The sequence below is a fragment of the Oncorhynchus gorbuscha genome, linkage group LG21, assembly GCF_021184085.1.
Source record: "Oncorhynchus gorbuscha isolate QuinsamMale2020 ecotype Even-year linkage group LG21, OgorEven_v1.0, whole genome shotgun sequence".
NCBI classification, from domain to species: domain Eukaryota; kingdom Metazoa; phylum Chordata; class Actinopteri; order Salmoniformes; family Salmonidae; genus Oncorhynchus; species Oncorhynchus gorbuscha.
Genome location: NC_060193.1, coordinates 53265150 through 53293071, shown reverse-complemented (window position 1 = coordinate 53293071; position 27922 = coordinate 53265150). Strand labels below are relative to the sequence as shown.

General features: G+C 45.2%; 1 protein-coding gene and 1 pseudogene across 3 annotated transcripts; one reads left to right on the top strand and one right to left on the bottom strand.

The window, feature by feature from the left end:
- Positions 1-548: 548 nt before the first annotated feature.
- On the bottom strand, positions 549-23283 carry LOC124008541 (excitatory amino acid transporter 5-like). 3 transcript variants are annotated; one of them, XM_046319891.1, is made up of 10 exons: positions 23174-23283; positions 22425-23011; positions 13327-13406; positions 12665-12880; positions 4424-4677; positions 4201-4300; positions 3246-3674; positions 2863-2997; positions 2311-2425; positions 549-2000 (listed from the first exon to the last, which is right to left on the bottom strand). In XM_046319891.1, the coding sequence occupies exons 2-10, from the start codon at positions 22512-22514 to the stop codon at positions 1839-1841; spliced, it is 1581 nt and encodes a 526-aa protein (XP_046175847.1). In that variant the 5' UTR covers positions 22515-23011; positions 23174-23283; the 3' UTR covers positions 549-1838. The 3 variants fall into 3 exon arrangements, with proteins under 3 accessions (XP_046175847.1, XP_046175846.1, XP_046175848.1); XM_046319890.1 differs by lacking the exons at positions 22425-23011; positions 23174-23283 and adding an exon at positions 15376-16462; XM_046319892.1 differs by lacking the exons at positions 22425-23011; positions 23174-23283 and adding an exon at positions 14579-14593 and having other exon boundaries at positions 13327-14513.
- LOC124008045 lies at positions 22513-24844 on the top strand (annotated as a pseudogene).
- Positions 24845-27922: the final 3078 nt, after the last annotated feature.

Sequence of the window (27922 nt, the reverse complement as noted above, 5' to 3'; positions counted from 1 at the left end):
AATGCTATGTTGAAATGCTAGTGGGTTTACTGGAGTTAATAGATTATGGTTAACCTCTGTTTTTAGCCTTAATTTATGTGGGAGAGATGGAAGAACCTGGCAACAGCAGTGGAGGCACAAAGATGTAATTTATTTGACTTGTATGTAGTTTTACATGTTTGTACATTTTTTTTGTGTTGGAGTGTGTTCCTTTTGACTTTTTTAATAGATTGATTTTGATTTCCTCTGTTTGGTTTTGAAGGAAGGCCTGTTCAGAACCTGTCTAACACACAATTACTTTGAATAAAATATCTGTAAGCTTTATAAAGCTCAACAGGATCATCCTTTTGGCTTATTGTGTGGACTGTGAGGTAGGGGGAAAGTTATGCTCAAATCATTACATTTCAAATTGGATTAGAACATAATGTTCAAGACAAGTATCTTGCATGGACACCACAGTAATTTGCATTTGCATGTAAAAACATTGAGAAGTTTCTTCTAGATCCTAGGTGGTCAAAGATATACATTACAGTGAAATCTACAGTAAATCTACCAATAAGACATTGAAATATCAGTTAACCTTTCTGTATTTGTTATAAATAGGTTAACAGAGGTAACGATGAGAGGATTCACTCCTAGTCACTGACTATATTTAAACACATTTTCAGTATTAAGTTCTGTCAATTTCAGCACTTTCGTGGTTGCAACATTCTCCGCAACGGTGACCAGTTATTAAGAACATTTTAAGGCAACTCCAAAACCTAACTGCAAAATAAAAATGAAAAATGTGCAAATAAAACATTTAAGTTTAAACCATTAAAAAAATATATATTTCTAAATAATCAGTAGTCACACTCACATTTGTTTTAAACTACTGTTATATCTCTAGAACCCTCAAACTCAACTCTGGACCTCACAAGTCAGTTCCACTGCATGTTTTAATTGTTCCCCTCTAATCAGGGCCTGATTTAGACCCGGGACACCAGATGGATGTAATTAATGATCAGGTAGAACAGAAAACCAGCAGCCCTAAATATCGCATCTTCATGCAAGTATCTATAACCATTCTGATACCAAACAAGGTTTCAAAAAACTCTGAAAGTGCTTGTCATCTATCTTCACAGTCAGCAGCACATTGAACCAAAATGGTGTCCATAATGCCACCTGGTTGCCTAAAAAGTGCTCTGTGCTGCAGTACATTGTGGCACCAAAATGGTGTCCTGAGCGGAATCTGCATTGAGCTAAAGAAGGAAAACTGACTCGGACATAACATGCACCCTAGTGGACCTACTGTATAAGTAAGTCCCTGTCACTGGTAGGTTACAGTAGCCTAGATAGCCAGTCACAAAACGATGAGGAAAACCTGCTTCCTCATCATGGCACAGGTGTGATCATCAGACAGTAAAACGTTGAACATTTACCAAAGCGACTTACTGCATGTGCAGGAATCAACCGCACAACAATTAGTGGTGTGAGCACATCATCAACCAACTGATTCATCAGAGAACATTATGAAGACGTTATAGTCAACTCCTGATAAATGCACATCAGAAAAGTGCAAACTCTGTTTCAGTGCAGGGTTGTTTCCCAGTCCCATTGTAATTCCCCAGTCCAAAGCCATTGATATCAGGACAACTCTATGTATATTCATGTAAATAGAAAGGTCTCTGTTGAAGGCGGGCAGTGCCCCCTGCTGTCTGTCCAGTGAAAGTGTCTCAGACCAAACAGTTTGTAGCGGGGGACGGGTTTGTTTGTGACAGCATGTAGAAGGGGACCGGTTTCTCTGTGATACGGGTTGCAGCCGGGGACCGGTTTCTTTGTAACACAGGTCACAGGTTGTAACAGGGAACAGGTTTCTCCTAAACTTGACACAGGTTGTAAGTGGGGCCAGATCTCTCTGTGACACAGTCACCTTCCACCTCGTAGACATAGTCACAGCGATGGGCATAGTCCATGAGAGGAGCCTCGGACAGGGCACAACTCTGGACACTCTGGCCACCGAAGGAGATCACTGTGTCCCTCTGCACAAAACACACACACACACACACACAGAGAGAGAAATCGAGAGAGAACACAGTTAGTCGAAGAGCAGATTCAAACACACTACATCCTGGTATTATATAGTTGTATTGTAGAGGGCTTAGGGCTGGGGTCAGTGTAAAGGTTGTATATAGTTGTATTGTAGAGGGGTTAGGGCTGGGGTCAGTGTAAAGGTGGTATATAGTTGTATTGTAGAGGGGTTAGGGCTGGGGTCAGTGTAAAGGTGGTATATAGTTGTATTGTAGAGGGGTTAGGGCTGGGGTCAGTGTAAAGCTGGTATAGAGCTGTTACCCGGGCAGAGTTAGCGTTTGACTCCCTCCTCTCAAAGTCCTTCTTACAGAGGTGACACATGATGCCTGCAGCCAGAGCGTCTCCCAACACATTGATCATGGTCCTGAAACGATCCCTGCCAGACACAAACACTCTCACGATCAGACACTTACAGGACCCAGTCCACAAACACTCTCACGGTCAGACACTTACAGGACTCAGTCCCCAACCACTCTCACGATCAGACACTTACAGGACCCAGTCCACAAACACTCTCACGATCAGACACTTACAGGACCCAGTCCACAAACACTCTCACGGTCAGACACTTACAGGACTCAGTCCCCAACCACTCTCACGATCAGACACTTACAGGACCCAGTCCACAAACACTCTCACGGTCAGACACTTACAGGACCCAGTCCACAAACACTCTCACGGTCAGACACTTACAGGACCCAGTCCCCATCCACTCTCACGATCAGACACTTACAGGACCCAGTCCACAAACACTCTCACGGTCAGACACTTACAGGACCCAGTCCACAAACACTCTCACGGTCAGACACTTACAGGACCCAGTCGATGGCCACGATCAGTGTGATGTCAGCGGGCGGCAGCCCCACAGAGGTCAAGACGATCACCATGGTAACCAGGCCCGCCTGCGGAATCCCAGCAGCCCCGATACTGGCCGCTGTTGCTGTGATACTGAAGAAACAAGAGCAGGGTCAGGGGTGTGTGTGTGTGTGTGTGTGTGTGTGTGTGTGTGTGTGTGTGTGTGTGTGTGTGTGTGTGTGTGTGTGTGTGTGTGTGTGTGTGTGTGTGTGTGTGTGTGTGTGTGTGTGTGTGTGTGTGTGTGTGTGTGTGTGTGTGTGTGTGTGTGTGTGTGTGTGTGTGCTGTGACACAAAGTAACTAAGAGAGTAACAGAGAGAGCTCTTGTGTAGACAGTCCTAACCTGATGGTGACCAGCTGACCAAAGTCCAGTTCGTACTCGTTGACCTGAGCAATAAAAATGGCTGCCACGGCCTCGTAGAGGGCTGTCCCGTCCATGTTGATGGTGGCTCCCACTGGAAGGACAAACCTGGCGATCTGTCTGTCCACTCCACAGTTCTCCAACAGACACTTCATGGTGATGGGCAGGGTGGCAGAACTGGAGGAGGTTGCCAGGGCGATGACCAGAGCCTGTAGCAGGCCTCTGATGTAGGTGAAGGGGTTTTTGCGTGTGATTATAAAGTAGAAGAGCGGCAGCAGGATGAGTCCGTGGACAAACAGGCCGGCTAACACTGTGATGAAGTACATCCCCAGCTTCTCTCCCAGGTGGGCGGGGTCATGCATGTCCAGGATCTTCCCTGCTACCAGGAACACAATGCCGAAAGGGAAATACCTGGAAAAAGATCAATAAATGATAAATACCTCAAAATAAATGAGGCAAGCAAGCAACGGGCCCTTGTGATTCTGTCTCTGTTCACCAGGCGTTGTTATTATTATTATATTATATGCCATTTAGCAGACGCTTTTATCCAAAGCGACTTACAGTCATGTGTGCATACATTCTAAGTATGGGTGGTCCCGGGAATCAAACCCACTACCCTGGCGTTACAAGCGCCATGCTCTACCAACTGAGCTACAGTTTGTCATGCCCCCTGAGCTTTGGGCTTCCTAAGAAGTAAATCAGCTTTGGGTTGACCCGGCTCACCTTGATGACCTGCCACACCTGAAATGCAGACATATACTGAGCTAATGACTAAGGTCTAGGGAGAGGGGGGTGGGAGGAAGATGTGTTGGTGAGATCCAATCTCAATCTAAATGAATCCTCCCATTCTCAATCCTCCAGATCAGGATTACCAGACCTTTACATGTGAAGAAGATTTCAGACAAGTGACTTTGCTGTGTGTGTCTCAACAACTCACCACATGGCAGCATTGATGATCTTCATAACACACTCGTTGACACATTGACACACATTGACCAATGGAGCGCCTCTCTCGCCCATCTTCCCCAGGAGCAGGCCTGCACAGAGAAAACACAGGAGCAGGCGTGATTGGAAGGGCATGTGTGTACTCGTGTATCCAGTGTGTCATTAGTGTGTGTTCATTCATGCATACTATATGTGTGTGTGTGTGTGTGTCTCACCCATAGTAGCAGAGAAGATGACAATCCCCAGTACGTTCATGCCAGAGCTGTGGCCAGGGACAATCTTGTACTTGATGTCTGGAGCTGGGGTGATCTCCAGGAAGACCGGGTGGCCCAGCTGAGGGTTGTTGTGGTCGGGCATCACGTAGACGTAGTTGGCCTGGGACTCCACCAAACTGGAGGCCACTATGGGCACCAGGTCTGTACGGTACTGTTGAAACGTTGCTTCTATCAGATTGGAGGGAATCATGTTCCTGTCAAAGGGAGAATAACATGTAAATCATAAAGTCTACGACAGTATTGGATATGTGTTACGGTTTTCTTCTTCCTCTGAAGAGGTAAAACAGGGATCGGACCAAAACGCAGCGTGGTTGTCTATAAACATCTTTAATGAAAGATGACTCTACGAACAATATACAAAAACAATAAACCCAATTTGTAAGTCGCTCTGGATAAGAGCGTCTGCTAAATGACTTAAATGTAAATGTAAAAAATAAACACTCAAAAAACACTCACCCACGAAACACTCAAAGAATATGGCTGCCTAAATATGGTATCCAATCAGAGACAATGATAAACACCTGTCTCTGATTGAGAACCACTCTAGGCAACCATAGACTTACCTAGACTACTTCACTAAACCACAATCCCATAACCTACAAAAAAAACCTAGATAAAAACACACCACATAAATACCCATGTCACACCCTGGCCTGACCAAAATAATAAAGAAAACACAAAATACTAAGGCCAGGGCGTGACATGGGTATTTATGTGGTGTGTTTTATCTAGGTTTTTTTGTAGGTTATGTACCCCCCCAACCCCCAAAGGTGCGGACTCCCGGCCCTCATAGGGGAGGGTCTGGGTGGGCGTCTGTCGCACGGTGGCGGCTCTGGAGCGGGACGTGGACCCCACTCCTACATAGTCTTAGTCCGCTTACTCCGCGTCCTTAGATTGGTGACCCTCGCCGCCGACCTTGGCCTGAGGGACAGCTCGGGACTGAGGGACAGCTCGGGACTGAGGTAGCTCGGGACTGAGGGGTAGCTCGGGACTGAAGGGTAGCTCAAGACTGAGGGGTAGCTCAAGACTGAGGGGTAGCTCAGGACTCAGAGGAAGCTCAGGACTCAGAGGAAGCTCAGGACTGAGAGGAAGCTCAGGCAGGTTGATGGCTCTGGCAGATCCTGGCTGACTGGCGGCTCTGGCGGATCCTGGCAGATTGGCGGGTCTGGTGCATCCTGGCAGACTGGCGGATCCTGGCAGACTCTGGCAGACTGGCGGATCCTGGCAGACTCTGGCAGACTAGCGGATCCTGGCAGACTGGCGGATCCTGGCTGACTGGCTGCTCCATGCTGACTGGTGGCCCTGGCGGCTCCATGCTGACTTGTGGCTCTGGCGGCTCCATGCTGACTGGCGGCTCTGGCGGCTCCTTGCAGACTGGCGGCTCTGGCGGCTCCTTGCAGAATGGCAGCTCTGGCGGCTCCTTGCAGACTGGCGGCTCTGGCTGCTCCATGCTGACTGGCGGCTCTGGCGGCTCCATGCTTACTGGCGGCTCTGGCGGCTCCATGCTGACTGGCGGCTCTGGCAGCTCCTTGCAGACTGGCGGCTCTGGCGGCTCCTTGCAGACTGGCGGCTCTGGTGGCTCCTTGCAGACTGGCGGCTCCTGGCAGACTGGCGGCTCTGGCGGATCCTGGCAGACTGGTGGCTCTGGCGGATCCTGGCAGATTGGCGGCTCTGGCGGATCCTGGCAGACTGGCGGATCCTGGCTGACTGGCTGCTCCATGCTGACTGGCTGCTCCATGCTGACTGGCGGCTCTGGCTGCTCCATGCTGACTGGCGGCTCTGGCTGCTCCATGCTGACTGGTGGCCCTGGCGGCTCCATGCTGACTTGTGGCTCTGGCGGCTCCATGCTGACTGGCGGCTCTGGCGGCTCCTTGCAGACTGGCGGCTCTGGCGGCTCCTTGCAGAATGGCAGCTCTGGCGGCTCCTTGCAGGCTGGCGGCTCTGTCGGCTCCTTGCAGACTGACGGCTCTGGCTGCTCCATGCTGACTGGCGGCTCTGGCTGCTCCATGCTGACTGGCGGCTCTGGCTGCTCCATGCTGACTGGTGGCCCTGGCGGCTCCATGCTGACTTGTGGCTCTGGCGGCTCCATGCTGACTGGCGGCTCTGGTGGCTCCTTGCAGACTGGCGGCTCTGGCGGCTCCTTGCAGAATGGCAGTTCTGGCGGCTCCTTGCAGGCTGGCGGCTCTGTCGGCTCCTTGCAGACTGGCGGCTCTGGCGGCTCCTTGCAGACTGGCGGCTCTGGCGGCTCCTTGCAGACTGGCGGCTCTGGCGGCTCCTTGCAGATTGGCGGCTCTGGCAGCTCCTTTCAGACTGGCAGCTCTGGCGGCTCCTTGCAGACTGGCGGCTCTGGCAGCTCCTGGCAGACTGGCGGCTCTGGCGGATCCTGGCAGATTGGCGGCTCTGGCAGATCCTGGAAGACTGGCTGCTCCATGCTGACTGGCGGCTCTGGTTGCTCCATGCTGACTGGCGGCTCTGGCTGCTCCATGCTGACTGGCGGCTCTGGCTGCTCCATGCTGACTGGTGGCCCTGGCGGCTCCATGCTGACTTGTGGCTCTGGCGGCTCCATGCTGACTGGCGGCTCTGGCGGCTCCTTGCAGACTGGCGGCTCTGGCGGCTCCTTGCAGAATGGCAGCTCTGGCGGCTCCTTGCAGACTGGCGGCTCTGTCGGCTCCTTGCAGACTGGGAGACTCCGGCAGCGCTGGACAGGCGGGAGACTCCAGCAGCGCTGGACAGGCGGGAGACTCCGGCAGCGCTGGAGAGGAGAAAAGCTCTGGCAGCGCTGGACAGGCGGGAGACTCCGACAGCGTTGGACAGGCGAGGCGCACTGTAGGCCTAATGCGTGGTGCTGGCACTGGTGGTACTGGGCCGAGGACACGCACAGGAAGCCTGGTGCGGGGAGCTGCCACCGGAGGGCTGGTGTGTGGAGGTGGTACTGGATAGACCAGACCGTGCAGGCGCACTGGAGTTCTTGAGCATCGAGCCTGACCAACCTTACCTGGTTGAATGCTCCGGTCGCCCTGCCAGTGCGGCGAGGTGGAATAGCCCGCACTGGGCTATGCAGGCGAACCGGGAACACCGTGCACAAGGCTGGTGCCATGTAAGTCGGCCCAAGGAGAAAAACTGGAGACTAGATGCATGGAGCCGGCTTCATGACACTTGGCTCGATGCCCACTCTAGCCCGGCCGATACGAGGAGCTGGTATGTACCGCACCGGGCTATGGAGACACCGTGCGCTCCACAGCATAACACGGTGCCTGCCCGGTCTCTCTAGCCCCCCGGTAAGCACAGGAAGTTGGTGCAGGTCTCCTACCTGGCTTCGCCATACTCCCTGTGTGCCCCCTCCCTAAGAAATGTGAGGTATTCCCTGAGTAATGGGGATGATAATAAAACTGTTTATATGATGGGAGTTATTCCCTGAGCAATGGGGATGATAATAAAACTGTTTATATGATGGGAGTTATTCCCTGAGTAATGGGGGTGATAATAAAACTGTTTATACGATGGGAGTTATTCCCTGAGTAATGGGGATGATAATAAAACTGTTTATATGATGGGAATTATTCCCTGAGTAATGGGGGTGATAATAAAACTGTTTATACGATGGGAGTTATTCCCTGAGTAATGGGGATGATAATAAAACTGTTTATATGATGGGAGTTATTCCCTGAGTAATGGGGGTGATAATAAAACTGTTTATATGATGGGAGTTATTCCCTGAGTAATGGGGGTGATAATAAAACTGTTTATATGATGGGAGTTATTCCCTGAGTAATGGGGGTGATAATAATACTGTTTATATGATGGGAGTTATTCCCTGAGTTGTTGTGATAATAAAACTGTTTATATGATGGGAGTTATTCCCTGAGTAATGGGGGTGATAATAATACTGTTTATATGATGGGAGTTATTCCCTGAGTTGTTGTGATAATAAAACTGTTTATATGATGGGAGTTATTCCCTGAGTTGTTGTGATAATAAAACTGTTTATATGATGGGAGTTATTTGAGTTGTGATAATAAAACTGTTTATGATAATAAAACTGTTTATATGATGGGAGTTATTCCCTGAGTTGTTGTGATAATAAAACTGTTTATATGATGTGAGTTATTCCCTGAGTTGTTGTGATAATAAAACTGTTTATATGATGTGAGTTATTCCCTGAGTTGTTGTGATAATAAAACTGTTTATATGATGTGAGTTATTCCCTGAGTTGTTGTGATAATAAAACTGTTTATATGATGTGAGTTATTCCCTGAGTTGTTGTGATAATAAAACTGTTTATATGATGTGTGATGTTATATTGTCATATATGATTTGTTCAGATTTTTAAAAGTGAAATCTCTACCTTCAGGTGGACAGTCTATTCTGCGGACCCTGTGTTCCGGTAGCCCTGTCCTGTCACACTGTGCATATAAAGTGTCAGAAGGTTGGGGTAACTGCTTTCTGTTATCGTCTCAATTTGTATTTTTATTTTTTACCCCCAATTTCGTGGTATCCAATTGTTTTTAGAAGCTACTATCTTGTCTCATCGCTACAACTCCCCTACGGGCTCGGGAGAGACGAAGGTTGAAAGTCATGCGTCCTCCGATACACAACCCAACCAGCCGCACTGCTTCTTAACACAGCGCACATCCAACCCGGAAGCCAGCCGCACCAATGTGTCAGAGGACACACCGTGCACCTGGCAACCTTGGTTAGCGCGCACTGTGCCCGGCCCGCCACAGAAAACGCTGGTGCGTGATGAGACAAGGATATCCCTACTACCAAACCCTCCCTAACCCGGACGACGCTAGGCCAATTGTGCGTCGCCCCACGGACCTCCCGGTCGCGGCTGGTTACAACGGAGCCTGGGCGTGAACCCAGAGTCTCTGATGGCACAGTTGGCGCTACAGTACAGCGCCCTTAACCACTGCGCCACCCAGGAGGCGCCCTATCCTGAGTAGGGTCAATTTCTCCTGGTCCGGCCAGAAGCCAAGAGGTCCGCTGTCTCAGAAAGACTTAACAAGACCCTGGACAGAGAGCATGCTGGCAGATACTCATAGACTTCCTGGCATTGCGCTAATGCTGGTTAGCATTGGCTTGTGAAACTACCTCTAATGTCCTTCATAGAGACATAAAAATGGTACCCACGAGTTCATCTGACTGTGTGGAAGTAGATAAAGGGCCTCATTGCCAAAATCCCGAAGTATCCCTTTCAGCTGTCTACCAAACCACAAAACTTGTAGATAGACACAAGGACACCAAAATGTTACATTTCCCCAAAGCCAAAGTTGTTGCTCTGACTAGGGTCGTTGTTGACTAAATTACTTTGTTGCTCTGACTAGGGTCGTTGTTGACTAAATGACTTCGTTGCTCTGACTAGGGTCGTTGTTGACTAAATGACTTCGTTGCTCTGACTAGGGTCGTTGTTGACTAAATGACTTCGTTGCTCTGACTAGGGTCGTTGTTGACTATATGACTTCGTTGCTCTGACTAGGGCTCTGACGTTGCTCTAGGAGTCGTTGTTGACTATATGACTTCGTTGCTCTGACTAGGGTCGTTGTTGAATATATGACTTCGTTGCTCTGACTAGGGTCGTTGTTGACTATATGACTTCGTTGCTCTGACTAGGGTCGTTGTTGACTATATGACTTCGTTGCTCTGAGTAGAGTCGTTGTTGACTATATGACTTCGTTGCTCTGACTAGGGTCGTTGTTGACTATATGACTTCGTTGCTCTGAGTAGAGTCGTTGTTGACTATATGACTTTGTTGCTCTGACTAGGGTCGTTGTTGACTAAATGACTTCTCTTCATAGTTGGTCTCATATTCTCCTGCACCGTCAGTATGTTTCAGCTGTTCTGCAGTCGGAATAATAAAGTTGTAAGAATGATGTCACAATGTGGTAACATCTCCAGGCTGGTTGCCTGTGTTGGTGGTTAAGAGTCCTCATCAATAGGAGGCCTGTGTTCATAAAGGATCATGTTAAGGCCACTGCCCCAGGGCCAGTCAGCCTATCAGACGTGTGACAAATGATCTAAAGCACCCTCTGACAGTCATACAGCCTACATCCGCCCGCCCGTACACAGCTTTCACTAAAAATACCCATAATCCTTTGGGCTTTGGAGGATTCTTCACACGGAGGGCCTAAGCCACTGCAGTCCTCGACACGCAATGTGCAGTGTGTTCTGGGCAAAGCATTTAGGACACGGTGTGTTCTGAGAAGATAGAGACTTAGTCGTCACTGGGGTACTTTGAGCCAAAGGGGTAAGTCGAGCCACTCAAATATATAATTTGACCAAATATTTAGGATGAGGTCATGATTTTATGGAATCTGTGAAGGAAGAAACCACATGGAAAAAGTAGTAAGCAAGTTAGGTCCAAAAAATAGATTTTCACCAAGTCAAATATATTTGTTGTGTTAGAGGTTTCATAATGCTTGCATTTTTGCTGGGATATGAGGTAACAACAGGGGCTGGTCTATGTTAAAATAGTTTTTAAAAGTACAGTGTTAATTAGGTGTTAAGCCTGTGTTAAAAGATGCTTAAAATGATCAAAATACAAAAAGTGATTGTGTGGAATTGTGGTTGGGAAATAGACATGGTTGGGAAAATATACATGGTTTTAAAAAGGTCGTGTTACTTTTTCATTCAGTAGAGAAATTTGTAGGCGGCTTAACTTACCCCCATACCCAGGGTAAGTTGTGCTAAGAAACCACTTTTTTTTTTGGAAAAGCTATGTTTTTCCAGGGATACATGCTGAAATATATGTAGATACAGTATCTTTAGAAATAATGTTGTATTTCCCTTGACTGAGTGATACTGAATGTAAAGAATGGCTCAACTTACCCCACTCTCCCCTAATGATGCCTATTATTAACATGGCCCACGGGAGGGTTGACTTGTTTCAGAAGTGAATGTGAACAATATAACCAATAGAACAGTCCCAAACGTGCAAATCCCTCAAGCCACGTGAGCTAAATGACCTTGTACTGGTGTTGCTGTTGTAAATGCTATTTACGACCTAAAGACCCCTACTTAATACAAGCTTCCAGGTAGCTGTATTGAGCTGTACTAAGGGGACTGGGGTGGACAGGACTGGTTCTGTACTGGTTTACTGGTTTAAAATGATTCATTCCACACAGAACCACAACACTGTTGGTAACAGAAAAAGAAAATATCTGATTCCTTGAAGAGTCAGTATTAGGAGGCTATTTAGCCAGCAGGGTCTTAACCATTTTAGCTAACCCTTCCCCAAATCATAAACCGTAAACCTTTTAACCTAACTGCTAAACTTAACCCTAACCTTAACCCCTAACGCCTAGCCTAGCTAACGTTAGCCAGCTAGCTAAAATTAGCCACCTAGCCACCTTGCTAGAATTTCGTAACATATCATTCTTTTTACAAATTCGTAACACATAATACAAATTGTAATCGTAGCATATCATACGAAATGGGTGATGGATATCCACAAATTAATACATACATTACAAAACGTAACATATAATACTACATGGGCTGCCCCGGATTTACGTACAGAATAATACGAAATGCTCTGAGACCAGGTTGGGGATTCAGTCAAAGGCATGTTGGACAAGCCCATTGCTCTTGACTTTTAAAGGTAATTTACGCTTGAGCTGGAATCCGCAGCGTTTACCATGAATGCAATATCCACCAACGTCAGGAAACTTGCCTTTACAAGGCGCATTTTTCCATAATGCAATGCGCTTGTATACAAAGCGCCTGTTGTTGAATCCCAGGCCTACACAACCTTTATGGTTTATACTTAGCTAAGGAAAACTGGAGTTCACTGAGTTCACTGGTTGACTGGTTTATTTATGGGTTAATCCACACAAACCCCGACAGGAAGAATCAAATATAAAATATTTGATTCTTTCGAACGTCTGTGTTAGCAGAGCAGTCAGAATCTGTTGCCTGAGTCTCGTGGAAATCTGGAATCTCGTCCCATGAGGGATGTTAAGGATGAAAAGGTGGGAGCTAAACATCTTAGACTGACTAAAGACAGGAAACTCTGGAATCTGGTACAGCCAACTACTGATAGAGGCAATGTGTCTGTGGGCCACCCTATTCAAATATGCCACTCAAGATACTTCACCGTGTGTATGTGCATTCGTGTGTCTGTCTGTGCGTGTTTGCATGCGTGCATCCGTGTGTGCGTAAATGCTTGCTTGTGTGTATATGTACCTGATGAGGTCCAGCAGAGCGTCAGCAGAAGTCATAACGGGCCCTGACCCTGCTCTGTGCCCGTCCTTCTCTGTGCCCGTACCAGGGTGGATGACCAGCACCAGGATGATGCCGACGATGACAGCGATGAAGGTGGTCCACAGGTAGTAAGTGATGGTTAGCACCCCCAGCCGCCCACTGGCCTTAGTGTCCATGGCTGACAGCCCCGACATCAGACTGGCCACGGAGTTAGGATTCATAGAGCATTCAGTCAGTGTTGTATTCCATTCAAATTCAGAGAGCATTCTGATAGCGTTCTATTTAATGAGCTATTTAATTTAGAGCTCTTTTCCATTAGAATGCTATGAATACTCTAGGAGTTGTAAAGAAAGAGAATGCTATCAGAATACTGTACGAATCCTGATGAAATGCAATGCTGTGAATGCTCTAGGAGTTCTATTTCAGCAGGAGTCGTACAGCATTCTGATAGCATTCTCTTTCTTTACAACTCCTAGAGTATTCATTTAGTGTTGTATTCCATATGAATCCATAGAGTATTCGATTAGCGTCTTATTCCATTATAAATGTATAGAGTGTTCTATTGAAGTAGCATGGGTTGTGGTGTAGACCAGGGAGAAGAGCAGTAGGGACATGGGGAACAGACAGTAGTGATGATGTGTTACCTGGACGTGATGAGAGGCAGGATCAGCATCTTCAACATCCTCATCAGCAGTTCTCCAGGGAACGAGAAGTAGATCTTAGCCTGGAAAGGGGAGACACACAACACTCTGGGTCAGGGGACAAGCTGTACATGGCAGACCTGGGGCAAATACATACAGTTGGTAAAATACTTTCAAATACATGAGGTGTGCACCGTTTGCACTTTAGGGACTATTCTGTTGGTTCCATTGTACCAGGCCAGCTAAGTCAAACCCACTTCTTGGTCTGGTGCATGGTATGTTATATATTTTTGGTTTGACATTGTGTTACAGGATTTTACATGACTAATAAAGTTCAATCAATCAATCATTCTCAGGTGACGTGCTTTCCCATTGGGCTATGCTTGATGCTGTGTATTTGTTGACAGGTTGAGGTTAGCGCGGATGCAGATTACAACAGTGTGTCAGATAATTAGAAGCTGCTGACCCATTAATCCACTACTGAAATAGTGGTTGTCAAGGGTTGGATCACCATGGCTACTATTGACCCAGGTAGAGCAGTTGAATGGTCCAGCCTCTACTGTCGCTAGCTGAATCAGTACTGTATAACTTGGATGTGCAGGTTATGGTTCAGTTGATATTGTTGCATTGCATCTGTTCTGAATTCAATACAGCAGTTATCGATCTGCAGTCAGAGTAGTTTCCCATGTCAACAAGCTTTGTGAGACAGGGTTTTATGCGTTGTGAAAGTGTCTTGCTGGTCACTCTCTCTTTGGTCTCCGTCTGCACTATGCCAGTGTAAGGCCCTCTCAACCAACCCCTCAGTGGTTTACTATCCCTCTGTCTAAGATCCAGAGCCCTCTGTGTTAACACTATCACCCTGTCTAAGACCTAGAGCCCTCTGTGTTAACACTATCACCCTGTCTAAGACCTAGAGCCCTCTGTGTTAACACTATCACCCTGTCTAAGACCCAGAGCCCTCTGTGTTAACACTATCACCCTGTCTAAGACCTAGAGCCCTCTGTGTTAACACTATCACCCTGTCTAAGACCCAGAGCCCTCTGTGTTAACACTACCACCCTGTCTAAGACCCAGAGCCCTCTGTGTTAACACTATCACCCTGTCTAAGACCTAGAGCCCTCTGTGTTAACACTATCACCCTGTCTAAGACCTAGAGCCCTCTGTGTTAACACTATCACCCTGTCTAAGACCTAGAGCCCTCTCTCTCTGTTTCACTCTCTCTGTTTCACTCTCTCTGTTTCACTCTGTCTAAGACCCAGTGTTACAGATACAGGTATCTCTCTTTGTGTATTGTTCTTTTCTCTCTTTTGTTTGTCACCAATCAATCATCTCCATAGCACTTTGTCATCACCTGTTTAAAAACCCTGTCAGTTGTTTGCTCTAGAGCTCAATCTCTCTGTAAATGCCATGTTGTTTTTCACTCTCTCTGTTTCACTCTCTCTGTTTCACTCTCTCTGGTTACTTTGTCATCACCTGTGAGTATTGTTTTTGGTTATGGTGTTTGTTTGTTTGCTGGTGGGAAAAGGGGGAACCAAGACAAGTCACCAATGGGCATACACTACCCGTAGGTAAACTTTGTTAAATACCCTAGTTAGAACTGGGGGGACCACACACTGTTTTTTTGGTTAGTTAGTTAGCTGTTGTTGAAATAGTCTAGTTTAGGAGTGTTTTTGGATGCTTATTGTTTCTTTCCTTGGGTCCAGCTCAGCCCCTTTTTCCTGCTCCCCCCATTACCGTGTGTTTACTAATAAACCCTGAGTTTGACGGTAGATTTCAGTTGTTGTGGTTATTTCGTTCTCACTTTTACTTTGTCACTATTATAAATTGCATGAGTTATGTTACCATCTCCCCTAGACTGTCGGGCCAAAAGGGATTTGTAACACCCAGTGCCCTCTGTGTTAACACTACCCCCGTCTAAGACCCAAAGCTCATCACATCTCCCTGTAGGATGCCTGAGTGCTATAAACCTTAGGCCCACTAGAACCAAAAACTTGTTGCATGACTCAATAGCTGTGTGTGTGTGTGTGTGTGTGTGTGTGCGCGCCTCCATACCTGCGTGGAGAGGTTGAAGCTGCGGAGGGAGAAGCCGAGCACACAGCCAGAAACCACGGCGATGACCGAGAGCGTCAGTAACCCATTGCGTTTACAGTAGCCCTTGATGTACGCCCAAACCTTCACAGAGACCATGCTCTTTATAATGTGCTTTATGCACTCCATCCTGAGGCCCAGTTACTCCACGGGCTGAAGGAAAGAGAGGAGAGAAGAGATAGGCCTAGTGGCCCAAGGTCCTGCCTTACGTCCAGTCAATGAATGATTCCCAAACCGGAGAATTGCGAGTCACTTGTGGGTCCCGCCTGATTCCCTTTTGGTCCCTGTTCAGTATCCTGTCCTGTCTTGAAATTATGTCTCTCGTCCTGCTTGATGGTTCACAAAACTCCAAAAGCTTTAAGTGGATTCCCGCTGTAAAAGATTTATGGTGAGTCAAGGCAGTGAAATCACTAAGGACCGAACCCGGGCCACTGCAGAAACTGAAGGATAGCTGACGATGCAGCAGGACTGGCTGTCAGTGCATCCAGCCAGAGAGTCAGTCAGTCATACACTAGCTGATCTAAACGGCTGTCAGAGAGGAGGTGGAAGTGGACAGATCTAAACGGCTGTCAGAGAGGAGGTGGAAGTGGACAGAGTAAGTCTCTGTAAACCTCTGTCTCCTACAGGAGATTAAGCCCTTGAAAATAATGCTTCCTAGAGACTCAGACACACACACTCACACTCACATTCACAACATCCCCATGGGATTAGCAGGTTCTAGGTCAGTAGCGGTCTCTGACACTGAGGTCTCACTCCCATTAATAACCCATTATGTCTTATTACCACTGACTGACTAGGAACTTACTTTATTCAGAAAGAATCAGGACTGCTTAAGTGAGTTAATTTCAATAATTACTTAAAGTTGACCCCGCCTGAAAATAACAGTTGTCAAAGTCCTGAATGACTAATTAACACTGAGGTAAGTTGATATGAAAATCAAGCATTTACAGTGCCTTCGGAATGTATTCAGACCCCTTGACTTTTTTCACATTTTGCCATGTTACAGGCTTATCCTAAAATTGATTCCTACATTTTTTTCCTCATCAATCTACACACAATATCCCATAACAACAAAGCAAAAACAGATTTTTTGAAATGTTTGCAAATGTATAAATTTAAAAAACAAAAATGAGTATTCAGACCCTTTGCTATGAGACTCTAAATTGAGGTCAGGTGCATCCTGTTTCCATTGATCATTCTTGATGTTTCTACAACTTGATTGGAGTCCACCTGTGGTAAATTCAATTGATTGGACATGATTTGGAAATGCACACACCTGTCTATATAAAGTCCCACAGTTGACAGTGCATGTCAGAGCAAAAACTAAGCCAGGAGGTCGAAGGAATTGTCCGTAGAGCTTCAAGAGGATTGTGTCCAGGCACAGATTTGGGGAAGGGTACCAAAACATTTCTGCAACATTGAAGGTCCCCAAACACACAGTGGCCTCCATAATTCTTAAATGGAAGAAGTTTGGAACCACCAAGACTCTATCCTAGAGCTGGCCGCCCGGCCAAATTGAGCAATCAGGGGAGAAGGGCCTTGGTCAGGGAGGTGACTAAGAACCCGATGGTCACTCTGACAGAGCTCCAGAGTTCCTCTGTGGAGATGGGAGAACCTTCCAGAAGGACAACCATCCCTGCAGCACTTCACAAATCAGGCCTTTATGGTAAAATGGCCAGACTGAAACCACTCCTCAGTAAAAGGTACAGTGCCTTGCGAAAGTATTCGGCCCCCTTGAACTTTGCGACCTTTTGCCACATTTCAGGCTTCAAACATAAAGATATAAAACTGTATCTTTTTGTGAAGAATCAACAACAAGTGGGACACAATCATGAAGTGGAATGACATTTATTGGATATTTCAAACTTTTTTAACAAATCAAAAAATGAAAAATTGGGCGTGCAAAATTATTCAGCCCCCTTAACTTAATACTTTGTAGCACCACCTTTTGCTGCGATTACAGCTGTAAGTCGCTTGGGGCATGTCTCTATCAGTTTTGCACATCGAGAGACTGAAATGTTTTCCCATTCGTCCTTGCAAAACAGCTCGAGCTCAGTGAGGTTGGATGGAGAGCATTTGTGAACAGCAGTTTTCAGTTCTTTCCACAGATTCTCGATTGGATTCAGGTCTGGACTTTGACTTGGCCATTCTAACACCTGGATATGTTTATTTTTGAACCATTCCATTGTAGATTTTGCTTTATGTTTTGGATCATTGTCTTGTTGGAAGACAAATCTCCGTCCCAGTCTCAGGTCTTTTGCAGACTCCATCAGGTTTTCTTCCAGAATGGTCCTGTATTTGGCTACATCCATCTTCCCATCAATTTTAACCATCTTCCCTGTCCCTGCTGAAGAAAAGCAGGCCCAAACCATGATTCTGCCACCACCATGTTTGACAGTGGGCATGGTGTGTTCAGGGTGATGAGCTGTGTTGCTTTTACGCCAAACATAACGTTTTGCATTGTTGCCAAAAAGTTCAATTTTGGTTTCATCTGACCAGAGCACCTTCTTCCACATGTTTGGTGTGTCTCCCAGGTGGCTTGTGGCAAACTTTAAACGACACTTTTTATGGATATCTTTAAGAAATGGCTTTCTTCTTGCCACTCTTCCATAAAGGCCAGATTTGTGTAATATACGACTGATTGTTGTCCTATTGACAGAGTCTCCCACCTCAGCTGTAGATCTCTGCAGTTCATCCAGAGTGATCATGGGCCTCTTGGCTGCATCTCTGATCAGTCTTTTCCTTGTATGAGCTGAAAGTTTAGAGGGACGGCCAGGTCTTGGTAGATTTGCAGTGGTCTGATACTCCTTCCATTTCAATATTATCGCTTGCACAGTGCTCTTTGGGATGTTTAAAGCTTGGGAAATCTTTTTGTATCCAAATCCGGCTTTAAACTTCTTCACAACAGTATCTCGGACCTGCCTGGTGTGTTCCTTGTTCTTCATGATGCTCTCTGCGCTTTTAACGGACCTCTGAGACTATCACAGTGCAGGTGCATTTATACGGAGACTTGATTACACACAGGTGGATTGTATTTATCATCATTAGTCATTTAGGTCAACATTGGATCATTCAGAGATCCTCACTGAACTTCTGGAGAGAGTTTGCTGCACTGAAAGTAAAGGGGCTGAATAATTTTGCACGCCCAATTTTTCAGTTTTTGATTTGTTAAAAAAGTTTGAAATATCCAATAAATGTCGTTCCACTTCATGATTGTGTCCCACTTGTTGTTGATTCTTCACAAAAAAAAGACAGTTTTATATCTTTATGTTTGAAGCCTGAAATGTGGCAAAAGGTCGCAAAGTTCAAGGGGGCCGAATACTTTCGCAAGGCACTGTACATGACAGACCACTTGGAGTTTGCCAAAAGGCACCTAAAGGACTCTCAGACCATGAAAAACAAGATTCTCTGGTCTGATGAAACCAGTATTGAACTCTTTGGCCTAAATGCCAAGCATCACGTCTGAAGGAAACCTGGCATCATCCCTTGGGTGAGGCATGGTGGTGGCAGCATCATGCTGTGGGGATGTTTTTCAGCGGCAGGGACTGAGAGACTAGTCAGGATCAAGGGAAAGATGAATGGAGCAAAGTATAGATAGATCCTTGATGAAAACCTGCTCCAGATCTCTCAGGACCTGGGGTGAAGGTTTTTACCTTCCAACAGGACAACGACCCTAAGCACACAGCCAAGACAACGCAAGAGTGGCTTCATGACAATTCTCTGAATGTCCTTGAGTGGCCCAACCAGAGCCCGGACTTGAATCCGACCGAACATCTCTGGAGAGACCTGAAAATAGCTGTGCAGCAACGCTCCCCATCCAACCTGACAAAACTTGAGAAGATCTGCAGAGAAGACTGGGGGAAACTCCCCAAATACAGGTGTGCCAAGCTTGTAGCGTCATACCCAAGAAGACTTGACGTTGTAATCGCTGCCAAAGGGGCTTCAACAATCTACTGCGTGAAAGGTATGAATACTTATGTAAATGTTATATTTCCGTTTTTTTATTTCTATATATTTGCAAACATTTCTAAACAGCTGTTTTTACTTTGTCATTATGAGGTATTGTGTCTAGATTGATGAGGGAAAAATTATTTAATACATTTTAGGATAAGGCCGTAACCTAACAAAATGAAATACTTTCCAAATGCACTGTAGGCCTTATGAATGGTTTGTGAAGGATTAAAGTAGAGCTAAAACAATCAAACACAACATTGCAACACTTTGGAAGCTAAATCAAGGCAGCCAATCAAAAAAAGCAACAAAACACTGATCCTTATTGGGCTCCTCAGTTGGATTTCTACAGGAATCTTGAACCCTATACAGGAAAAAACAACCGACTAACACTTTTTAATCGTTCCCCCCTTCCCCCCCTACCATTGGTGAAGGATGTTCCTTTGTTGTGTGTTGTTGCCAAAGCTTAGTGATTATTTATCCTTGTTGGTCTATTCAGGGCCCACAGGTGCTTCTCCCAGCAGTCATGTCAGGACTTATAGAGATTGCCTGCTGGCTGCTAGCAGTAAACAGGTGTGTGTGTGTGTGTGTGTGTGTGTTGTGTGTGTTGTGTGTGTGTTGTGTGTTGTGTGTGTGTGTGTGTGTGTGTGTGTGTGTGTGTGTGTGTGTGTGTGTGTGTGTGTGTGTGTGTGTGTGTGTGTGTGTGTGTGTGTGTGTGTGTGTGTGTGTGTGTGTGTGTGTGTGTGTGTGTGTGTGTGTGTGTGTGTGTGTGTGTGTGTGTGTGTGTGTGTGTGTGAGTGAGTATAGGTGTGATAGAAGGATATACATGTAAAAAGGGCTGAAAAGTGAGCAGGAATATATAAATACTTATTGTAGTATACAAGTTGTAATATATACATGTAAACAGGAGTAATAGTGACCAGTAGCAGGATAAATAGATACTAATGGTAATATATACATGTAAACAGGAGTAATAGTGACCAGTAGCAGGATAAATAGATACTAATGGTAATATATACATGTAAACAGGAGTAATAGTGACCAGTAGCAGGATAAATAGATACTAATGGTAATATATACATGTAAACAGGAGTAATGGTGACCAGTTGCAGGATAAATAGATAGATACTAATGGTAATGGCAATCAATAATCATTTGAGCAGCAGCGTAGGTGTGAGGGGGAGCAGTAGTAGTTAGACATTAATGGCTAGGGGATAGAAGTTGTTTAGAAGTCTGTCGGTCCATGTCTCGGGTGGCTGGAGTCTTTGGCAATTTTTCAGGCCTTTTCTCAGACACGGCCTGGCATGTACGTCCTGGATGGCTGGTAGCTCACCCCCAGTGATGCGCTGGGCTGTCTGCATCACCCTCTGTAGGGCCTTTCGGTCGAGGGCGGTGCAGTTGCCATACCAGACGGTGATACAACCAGTCAGGATGCTCTCGATGGTGCAGCTGTAAAAGTTCCTATGGATCTGTTAACACACATTCTCCAAGGACCTTGATGACTGCATAGTGTTTCCTTTACAGACATTGGTTTAGAACCAGGACATTATCCTGGGTGAGAGCTTTAGAATGGGCTTTGGTCAGAGACATAGTTTTCCTCATCTGGAGGGTCACATGACAATAAAAAATGCTTTAGGTAATGAAGCCTGATCTGAGTGTCCCATAATGTAGCTGCCTGACTTTTAATATCTGAGAGAACCAGGACATGGGACAGACATGTGTGTAGAGACATGCCATGTTTTATCTGTGTGTAGAGACATGCCATGTTCTATCTGTGTGTAGAGACATGCCATGTTCTATCTGTGTGTAGAGACATGCCATGCTCTATCTGTGTGTAGAGACATGCCATGCTCTATCTGTGTGTAGAGACATGCCATGCTCTATCTGTGTGTAGAGACATGCCATGTTCTATCTGTGTGTAGAGACATGCCATGTTCTATCTGTGTGTAGAGACATGCCATGTTCTATCTGTGTGTAGAGACATGCCATGTTCTATCTGTGTGTAGAGACATGCCATGCTCTATCTGTGTGTAGAGACATGCCATGTTCTATCTGTGTGTAGAGACATGCCATGTTCTATCTGTGTGTAGAGACATGCCATGTTCTATCTGTGTGTAGAAACATGCCATGTTCTATCTGTGTGTAGAGACATGCCATGTTCTGTGTGTCCTGCCTGCGTGGAGAGACATGCCATGTTCTATATCTGTGTCCTGCCTGCATGTAGAGACATGCCATGTTCTATCTCTGTGTCCTGTCTGCATGTAGAGACATGCCATGTTCTATCTGTGTGTCCTGTCTGCATGTAAAGACATGCCATGTTCTATCTATCTGTGTGTCCTGTGTCATGTTCTATCCGTGTGTCCTGTCTGCATGTAGAGACATGCCATGTTCTATCTGTGTGTCCTGTCTGCATGTAAAGACATGCCATGTTCCATCCGTGTGTCCTGTCTGCATGTAGAGACATGCCATGTTCTATCTCTGTGTCCTGTCTGCATGTAGAGACATGCCATGTTCTATCTGTGTGTCCTGTCTGCATGTAGAGACATGCCATGTTCTATCTGTGTGTCCTGTCTGCATGTAGAGACATGCCATGTTCTATCTGTGTGTCCTGTCTGCGTGTAAAGACATGCCATGTTTATTCCACGTGACCTGTTAATCAGACAATGGCCACTAACTCTAATTCAATCAGCTAATCCCTGCCCTGGACAATGGACAGTAGGAAGGATGACCACTAGGACACACACACACACACACTTGCATGAACACACTGACCTCTTTGACACACACCATCAGTAAAAAGATTAGGAGAACCACTGGCAGTGGAAAGATTAAACATGGCATGAGATCATGTGAAATGTGAAGCTGAGAAGGCTGAGGTTGAGCAGACTGAGTATTTCTACATTTAGCAGATGCTAAGTTACATGATTTTTATAGGTTCCATTTTCGTAGCGTTGTTCCAGACAGGTATTCTGTTTGTCTTTGGAAGCAGAATATAAAGGTGAAGAGAAAATAAAAGAGTCATTTGTGGGCGTGGCGCGATCCAAGAGGTGAGTGTTGCTTACCTCCAGTACTGTGTCAGTCAGAAACCAGCGCAAACAGGATATAACTTTATCTCTGATTGAGGCACTTCCTGCAAGCGGCCGCCTTGACATGAAGGACACCAGGTGAGTTAACACATCAGATACGGCAGCTTTTAATCCATTAGGCTGCCCGGGGAGCTCCTGTATCTACATCTACAGTTAATATCTCTCTCTCTCTCCAGGAGATTCATTGTGACCTCTTCCTTGATTCATAGAAAAGAGGATTATCAGTAAGTACTTGTCCTCTCCACTGCAGGAGCCTGTTCAAACCCGCCACTGATGTAAGGAATGGTCATGTACTGTAATGCTTCCTAGCATAGAGGCAATGTGCAACCTTTCATATCTGACCTATGACCTTGCTAGGTCAGACATATCACATGGAGATGAATGGTGTCCTCTGTCTGATGTTTGATAGCTTCTCCAGGTCTCTGTTGATACCAGAACACACCCTCATCTCCATCATCCCATCTGTACACTTTAGGGTTGGTTGTACAGGTCAGAGTGACAGGGTCTCCTGGAGAAAATGTCACTACAGGAGGCTGAGTCACAGTCACCTTTACCTCTGGATCCTGAAGAAGAAAAATATAAATTGATCAACGAGTATGAATAAGATATGACTTATATTTAAATATATTTTATGAATGTACATTTCTTAATTGAGATCCATTTCGATGATTATACAAGGTACTCAACATGTATTGTTCCATTGCAAGAGTTATAAAACAACAGACCTTTGAGGCAGCAGCAGACCAGGGTCCAGATAAAGATGGTGATCAGAGTCATGGTTGTCGTGGTTTCTGTTGTGTTGATGGACAGATCTCAGTCCTGCAGTCTGAAACTCATTCGGCTATAAACACTCCCAGAGCACTGAAGCATGAGCTGCCGATGCAAAGCACCTCCTCTATGGAAACACCGTACCTCAGGACAGATGATGAAACTGTTAATGCAACACAATAACAATATTAAACATGGAAGGAAATAGCTTACCTGAATCTGTTTGAAGGCCTGGAATTAACTACAGTATTTAGTTACATGTAACTTTTTTCATTAAATACTGGTGTATTTCTATTCTACATGGCTGCTTCTTATACTTAGTGAGTTTGTCAGAGATATTACAGATCTCCAACATTTATATTTTATAGTCAGGGGGGAATTCAGCAAAAAGTAATAATATAAAATAACTAATTTGAAAAGTTATGACCTACACATGCTGTTTATGACCGACAATCAGTGGTAGGGTTGAATGTGTTGTGTAGAGAGTTACTGGTGTGTGTAAAGTGCAGGAGGTTTTTGTACGGCTGTTTAATGAGTCTGTGTCACTGTGGTACACTTTCGGTGGAGGCACCAAACTCATCGTTGACTGTAAGTACAAGAGATTCATCCTTTTTTATAATACATTCAATTGAACATTTTATAAAGTCACAAAAAGTAATTATTCAGAAAAAGTTGTAGTTTTTAATGTTTCATGTATTTTATTTGTTTCATTTATTTTATTTGTTTCATTTATTTGATTCCGAGTGTGTTTCCACATAACCTAATGATCAAGGACAACAACCTAATATGCCAAAAAATGATAGTTTGGTGTGTTCGATGTCTTTAAATACACAAAAACAGTTCAGCAGCATTGTTAAATGCATTTTATAAGTAAGTTTCATTTCTGAACTGTACTTTAATGCATCACTGACTGTAGTGTGTGGTGTTGCTTCATCAATGATATTGGAGGGAAGTAAAAGTGTGTAAAATATATTTATATTTAACTTGCCATTTTCACAGACTACTTTATACAATATGAATATCATATTTGTTTCTTCTTATTAAAGTTGCTGAAAGTTCTTCAAGGTTCTTGTCCAGTTTAACCCTTACATGTCATCTCTCCTACCCCCCCTCCTCTTCTCTCTCCTAGTGGGTGTGGTACCTCCCTCCCTGACTGTCCTACTTCCCTCCAGTGAGGAGCAGGACCAGGGGAATGTGGCTCTAGTGTGTCTGGCCAACAGGGGCTTCCCGGAGGGCTGGAAGCTGGGTTGGAGGCTGGGGGCCGGGGGGTCTTGCAGGGCAGCCAGAGTCTGGAGGTCCTGGAGAAGGACGGTCACTACAGCTGGAGCAGCAGCCTCACCCTCCCCACTGACCAGTGGAGGAAGGCTGGATCAGTCACCTGTGAGGCCACCCTAAAGGACCAGACCCCCGTCACTCACACACTGGAGCCACACCACTGCTCCCAGTAGACACCCTGTACACAGACAACATCTACCTATCTGTCATTCTATCATTCTAGATATCTATCTAGAGCTTCATCTCTGGTCATCAATCTGGGATTCTGCATCTTTAAATCTGTACCTGTGTTTTATTGCTTCTGCTTTCAGATTGGAAATGTTAACAAAATAAAATACTTTGTATTAATGTCAAACAAGGTGTCCCTGATTTGTATTATGTAAAGAAATAGAAGTGAATATCTGTGGGCTTGTGGTTAAACAAAGACTTGTTAAACAAAGACTAACTGAACATTAGAAGGTTGGTAGGGGGAGGGGGATGGGTAGTGAATAGACCCCCTTGGGACAGTGAATATCTGGGGACAGGAGCTGAACCACATCATCTGACCATTATAGACATAGGAGGAGGTTATGGGATATAGTTGTTAGTTTTGATCATGACTAAACTATTTTGTGAATTTGAGATTAATTTGTGAGTTGTATCCAGATGTTCTGTATGGTGGTAAAGTGGTGGTTATGAATATCAGGGGACAGAGGTGCTCTATTCTGGGAACCACATTATCTGACCATTGGTGGTAAAGTGGTGGTTATTTATGCTTGGTGATGTCATATAACCAGGACCTGAGTTGTGTGTTCAGTGAACCAGTGTTTCATATCATAGTCTGTTGTTCCTCAACACCTGCAGTATGTCCCAGCTGCAGCAGTACAGTCTCTGTGCAGTCTGACTGAGGAAGGTTTTTGTACGACTCTAAATCACTGTGTGAAGTACTCTGGTCCACCATATACACCCATACCATAGTAATCTCCTACATCTTCAGCTTGGACACCAGTGATTGTAAGAGTGTACTCAGTACCTGATCTACTGCCACTGAATCTAGATGGTGTTCCAGACTGAAGGGTTTTTACATTATAGATGAGGAGTTTAGGAGCCTGTCCAGGTTTCAGCAGGTACCAGCTCATGTCATCAATACCGGTTGAACTTGCAACAGTTTTGATAGACACGCTGTCTCCCAGACGAACTGACTTCAATTCATCAGCTTGATTCAGGACACGTTGTGCAGATGACTCTGAAATTGAAACAGAAAAATGTAGCTTTGAGTCGTCTTAATAATCCAGATGAAAAGCATTGAAAACATTTTCCATGTCCAAACATGTACAAGCCCATTAAAACCTGCTAAAACCAGTAGACCCAATGCTGATAACACTGCAGTCGTACTGTCAGGACAGATATAATTCATGAAGTGTGAAACTCTGAGGGCTATAAACACTCCCAGAGCACTGAAGAATAAGCTGCCAATGCAAGGCACCTGCTCTATGGAAATACCCTGCCTCAGGACAGATGATGAAACTGTTAATGCAATGACATAAACACAATAATCTTAAACATGGAAGGACATTTCTTACCTAAATCTGTGGCAGGCCTGTAATTGACCATAGATTTTAGTTACATTTAAGTGTATCCATTCAATACTAGTGTATTGCTATTCTATATTTGATATTCCAGACTTGTGCTAAAATGGCGTCATGCTGAATTTCAGTTCAAACCATAAATAATGATTGAGGCCTCAGATGGATATAACCGTTTTGCATGGACATTGCCATTGAGGGATTCCACCATTTTGAAGTAGTCAACTAGGTGGGACTTCCTATGGGTTAAGGAATGATCACATAATTGCATACAGGTCATCAGGAGGAATCAGCCAATGCATTATACTCGTGTGGAAACATTCCATTATGGCAGGTGGCAGTAAATTTCCAACCTTGGCTTAACAAGCAAGTTCTCTGTATGCAGATGACATACTGCTTTACGTTGCAAATGTTCAGAAATCCCTCCAGACAATAATGTCTGTTTTCACAGCCTTCAGGTCACGGTCTGGTTACAAGATCAACTGGTCTAAAACAGATCTACTACCTCTTAACTCAGCTAAGGGAAGCAACTACCACCCTTTATCCCAGTGAAGAAACAAACCACCTACTTAGACATTACTTAACCCCCTCTATCCACACTACTTTCAGGAAGAACTACTTAGAAACCTTTCAGAATATCCAGAAATACATAAAAAGATGGTCTGCTATGGCCACTTCTTTGCATGCTAGAATCTCAATGATTAAAATGAATGTCCTCCTTCGTATCAATTTTACGAGTTCCATGTTCCCACTGCCGCCTCCTATAGACTATTGGTCTAAACTTGACTCTGTCATAAAGAAGTTCATTTGGGGGAGAAAGAGACCACAGATTGAATATGCAACATTACAGAGAACAAAAGCATCAGGTGGACTTATTTGTTTGGATCCATTGTAGCATATTCAGCAAATGTGTGGAAAGCTACAGGGCTCCTGAGTGGCACAGTGGTCTAAGGTGCTGCATCTCAGTGCTAGAGGCGTCACTACAGACACCCTGGTTTGACTCCAGGCTGTATCACATCCGGCCTGTGATTGGGAATCCCATTGGGGAGCGCAAGGCCGTGTGTCCGGTGTAGGCCGTCATTGTAAATAACACTTTGTTCTTTACTGACTTGCCTAATTAAATAAATAAATACAGAGAAACATGAGATCTAATCTTAAATGGCACTTATACTCTACAATATGGGTGTAATAAAGAATCTTAGCGTGTAAGAACCCATTTATATCAGATTCTTAACCTTGCGAGGTCAGACATACCAGCTAGAGGTGAATGTTATCCTCTGTCTGATGTCCAGTCTAGTTCACTCAGGATTGGGTCTGGGAGATGCACCAGTGTGGTACAGGACAGGTACTGGTGGAGGCATTAGGAGGTTGTGTGTGGCTGAGCATGTGCTTTTGGAACTGCTGTCCTTTGCCACTGGCTGACCTGTCAGTGACCCTGGAGGTATTCTAAACTGAGATGAAGACTTCCATCTGGCTCAGTGCTGATTCATGATGAATCTGTCTCAGTGCTGATTCATGATGAATTCATGTTGAATCTGTCTCAGTGCTGATTCCTGATGAATTCATGTTGAATCTGTCTCAGTGCTGATTCATGATGAATTCATGATAAATCTGTCTCAGTGCTGATTCCTGATGAATTCATGTTGAGTCTGTCTCAGTGCTGATTCCTGATGAATTCATGTTGAATCTGTCTCAGTGCTGATTCATGATGAATTCATGATAAATCTGTCTCAGTGCTGATTCCTGATGAATTCATGTTGAGTCTGTCTCAGTGCTGATTCCTGATGAATTCATGATGAATCTGTCTCAGTGCTGATTCCTGATGAATCTGTCTCAGTGCTGATTCCTGATGAATCTGTCTCAGTG

Coding starts and splice junctions, on each gene's coding strand:
- LOC124008541 (XM_046319890.1), bottom strand. CDS start 15,540: ATGGAGTGCATAAAGCACATTATAAAGAGCATGGTCTCTGTGAAGGTT. Junction 13,407..15,375: donor GCTTCAACCTCTCCACGCAG/GTATGGAGGCGC, acceptor TCCCCTTTCCAG/GCTAAGATCTACTTCTCGTT. Junction 2,998..3,245: donor GGTCAGCTGGTCACCATCAG/GTTAGGACTGTC, acceptor TTGTTTCTTCAG/TATCACAGCAACAGCGGCCA.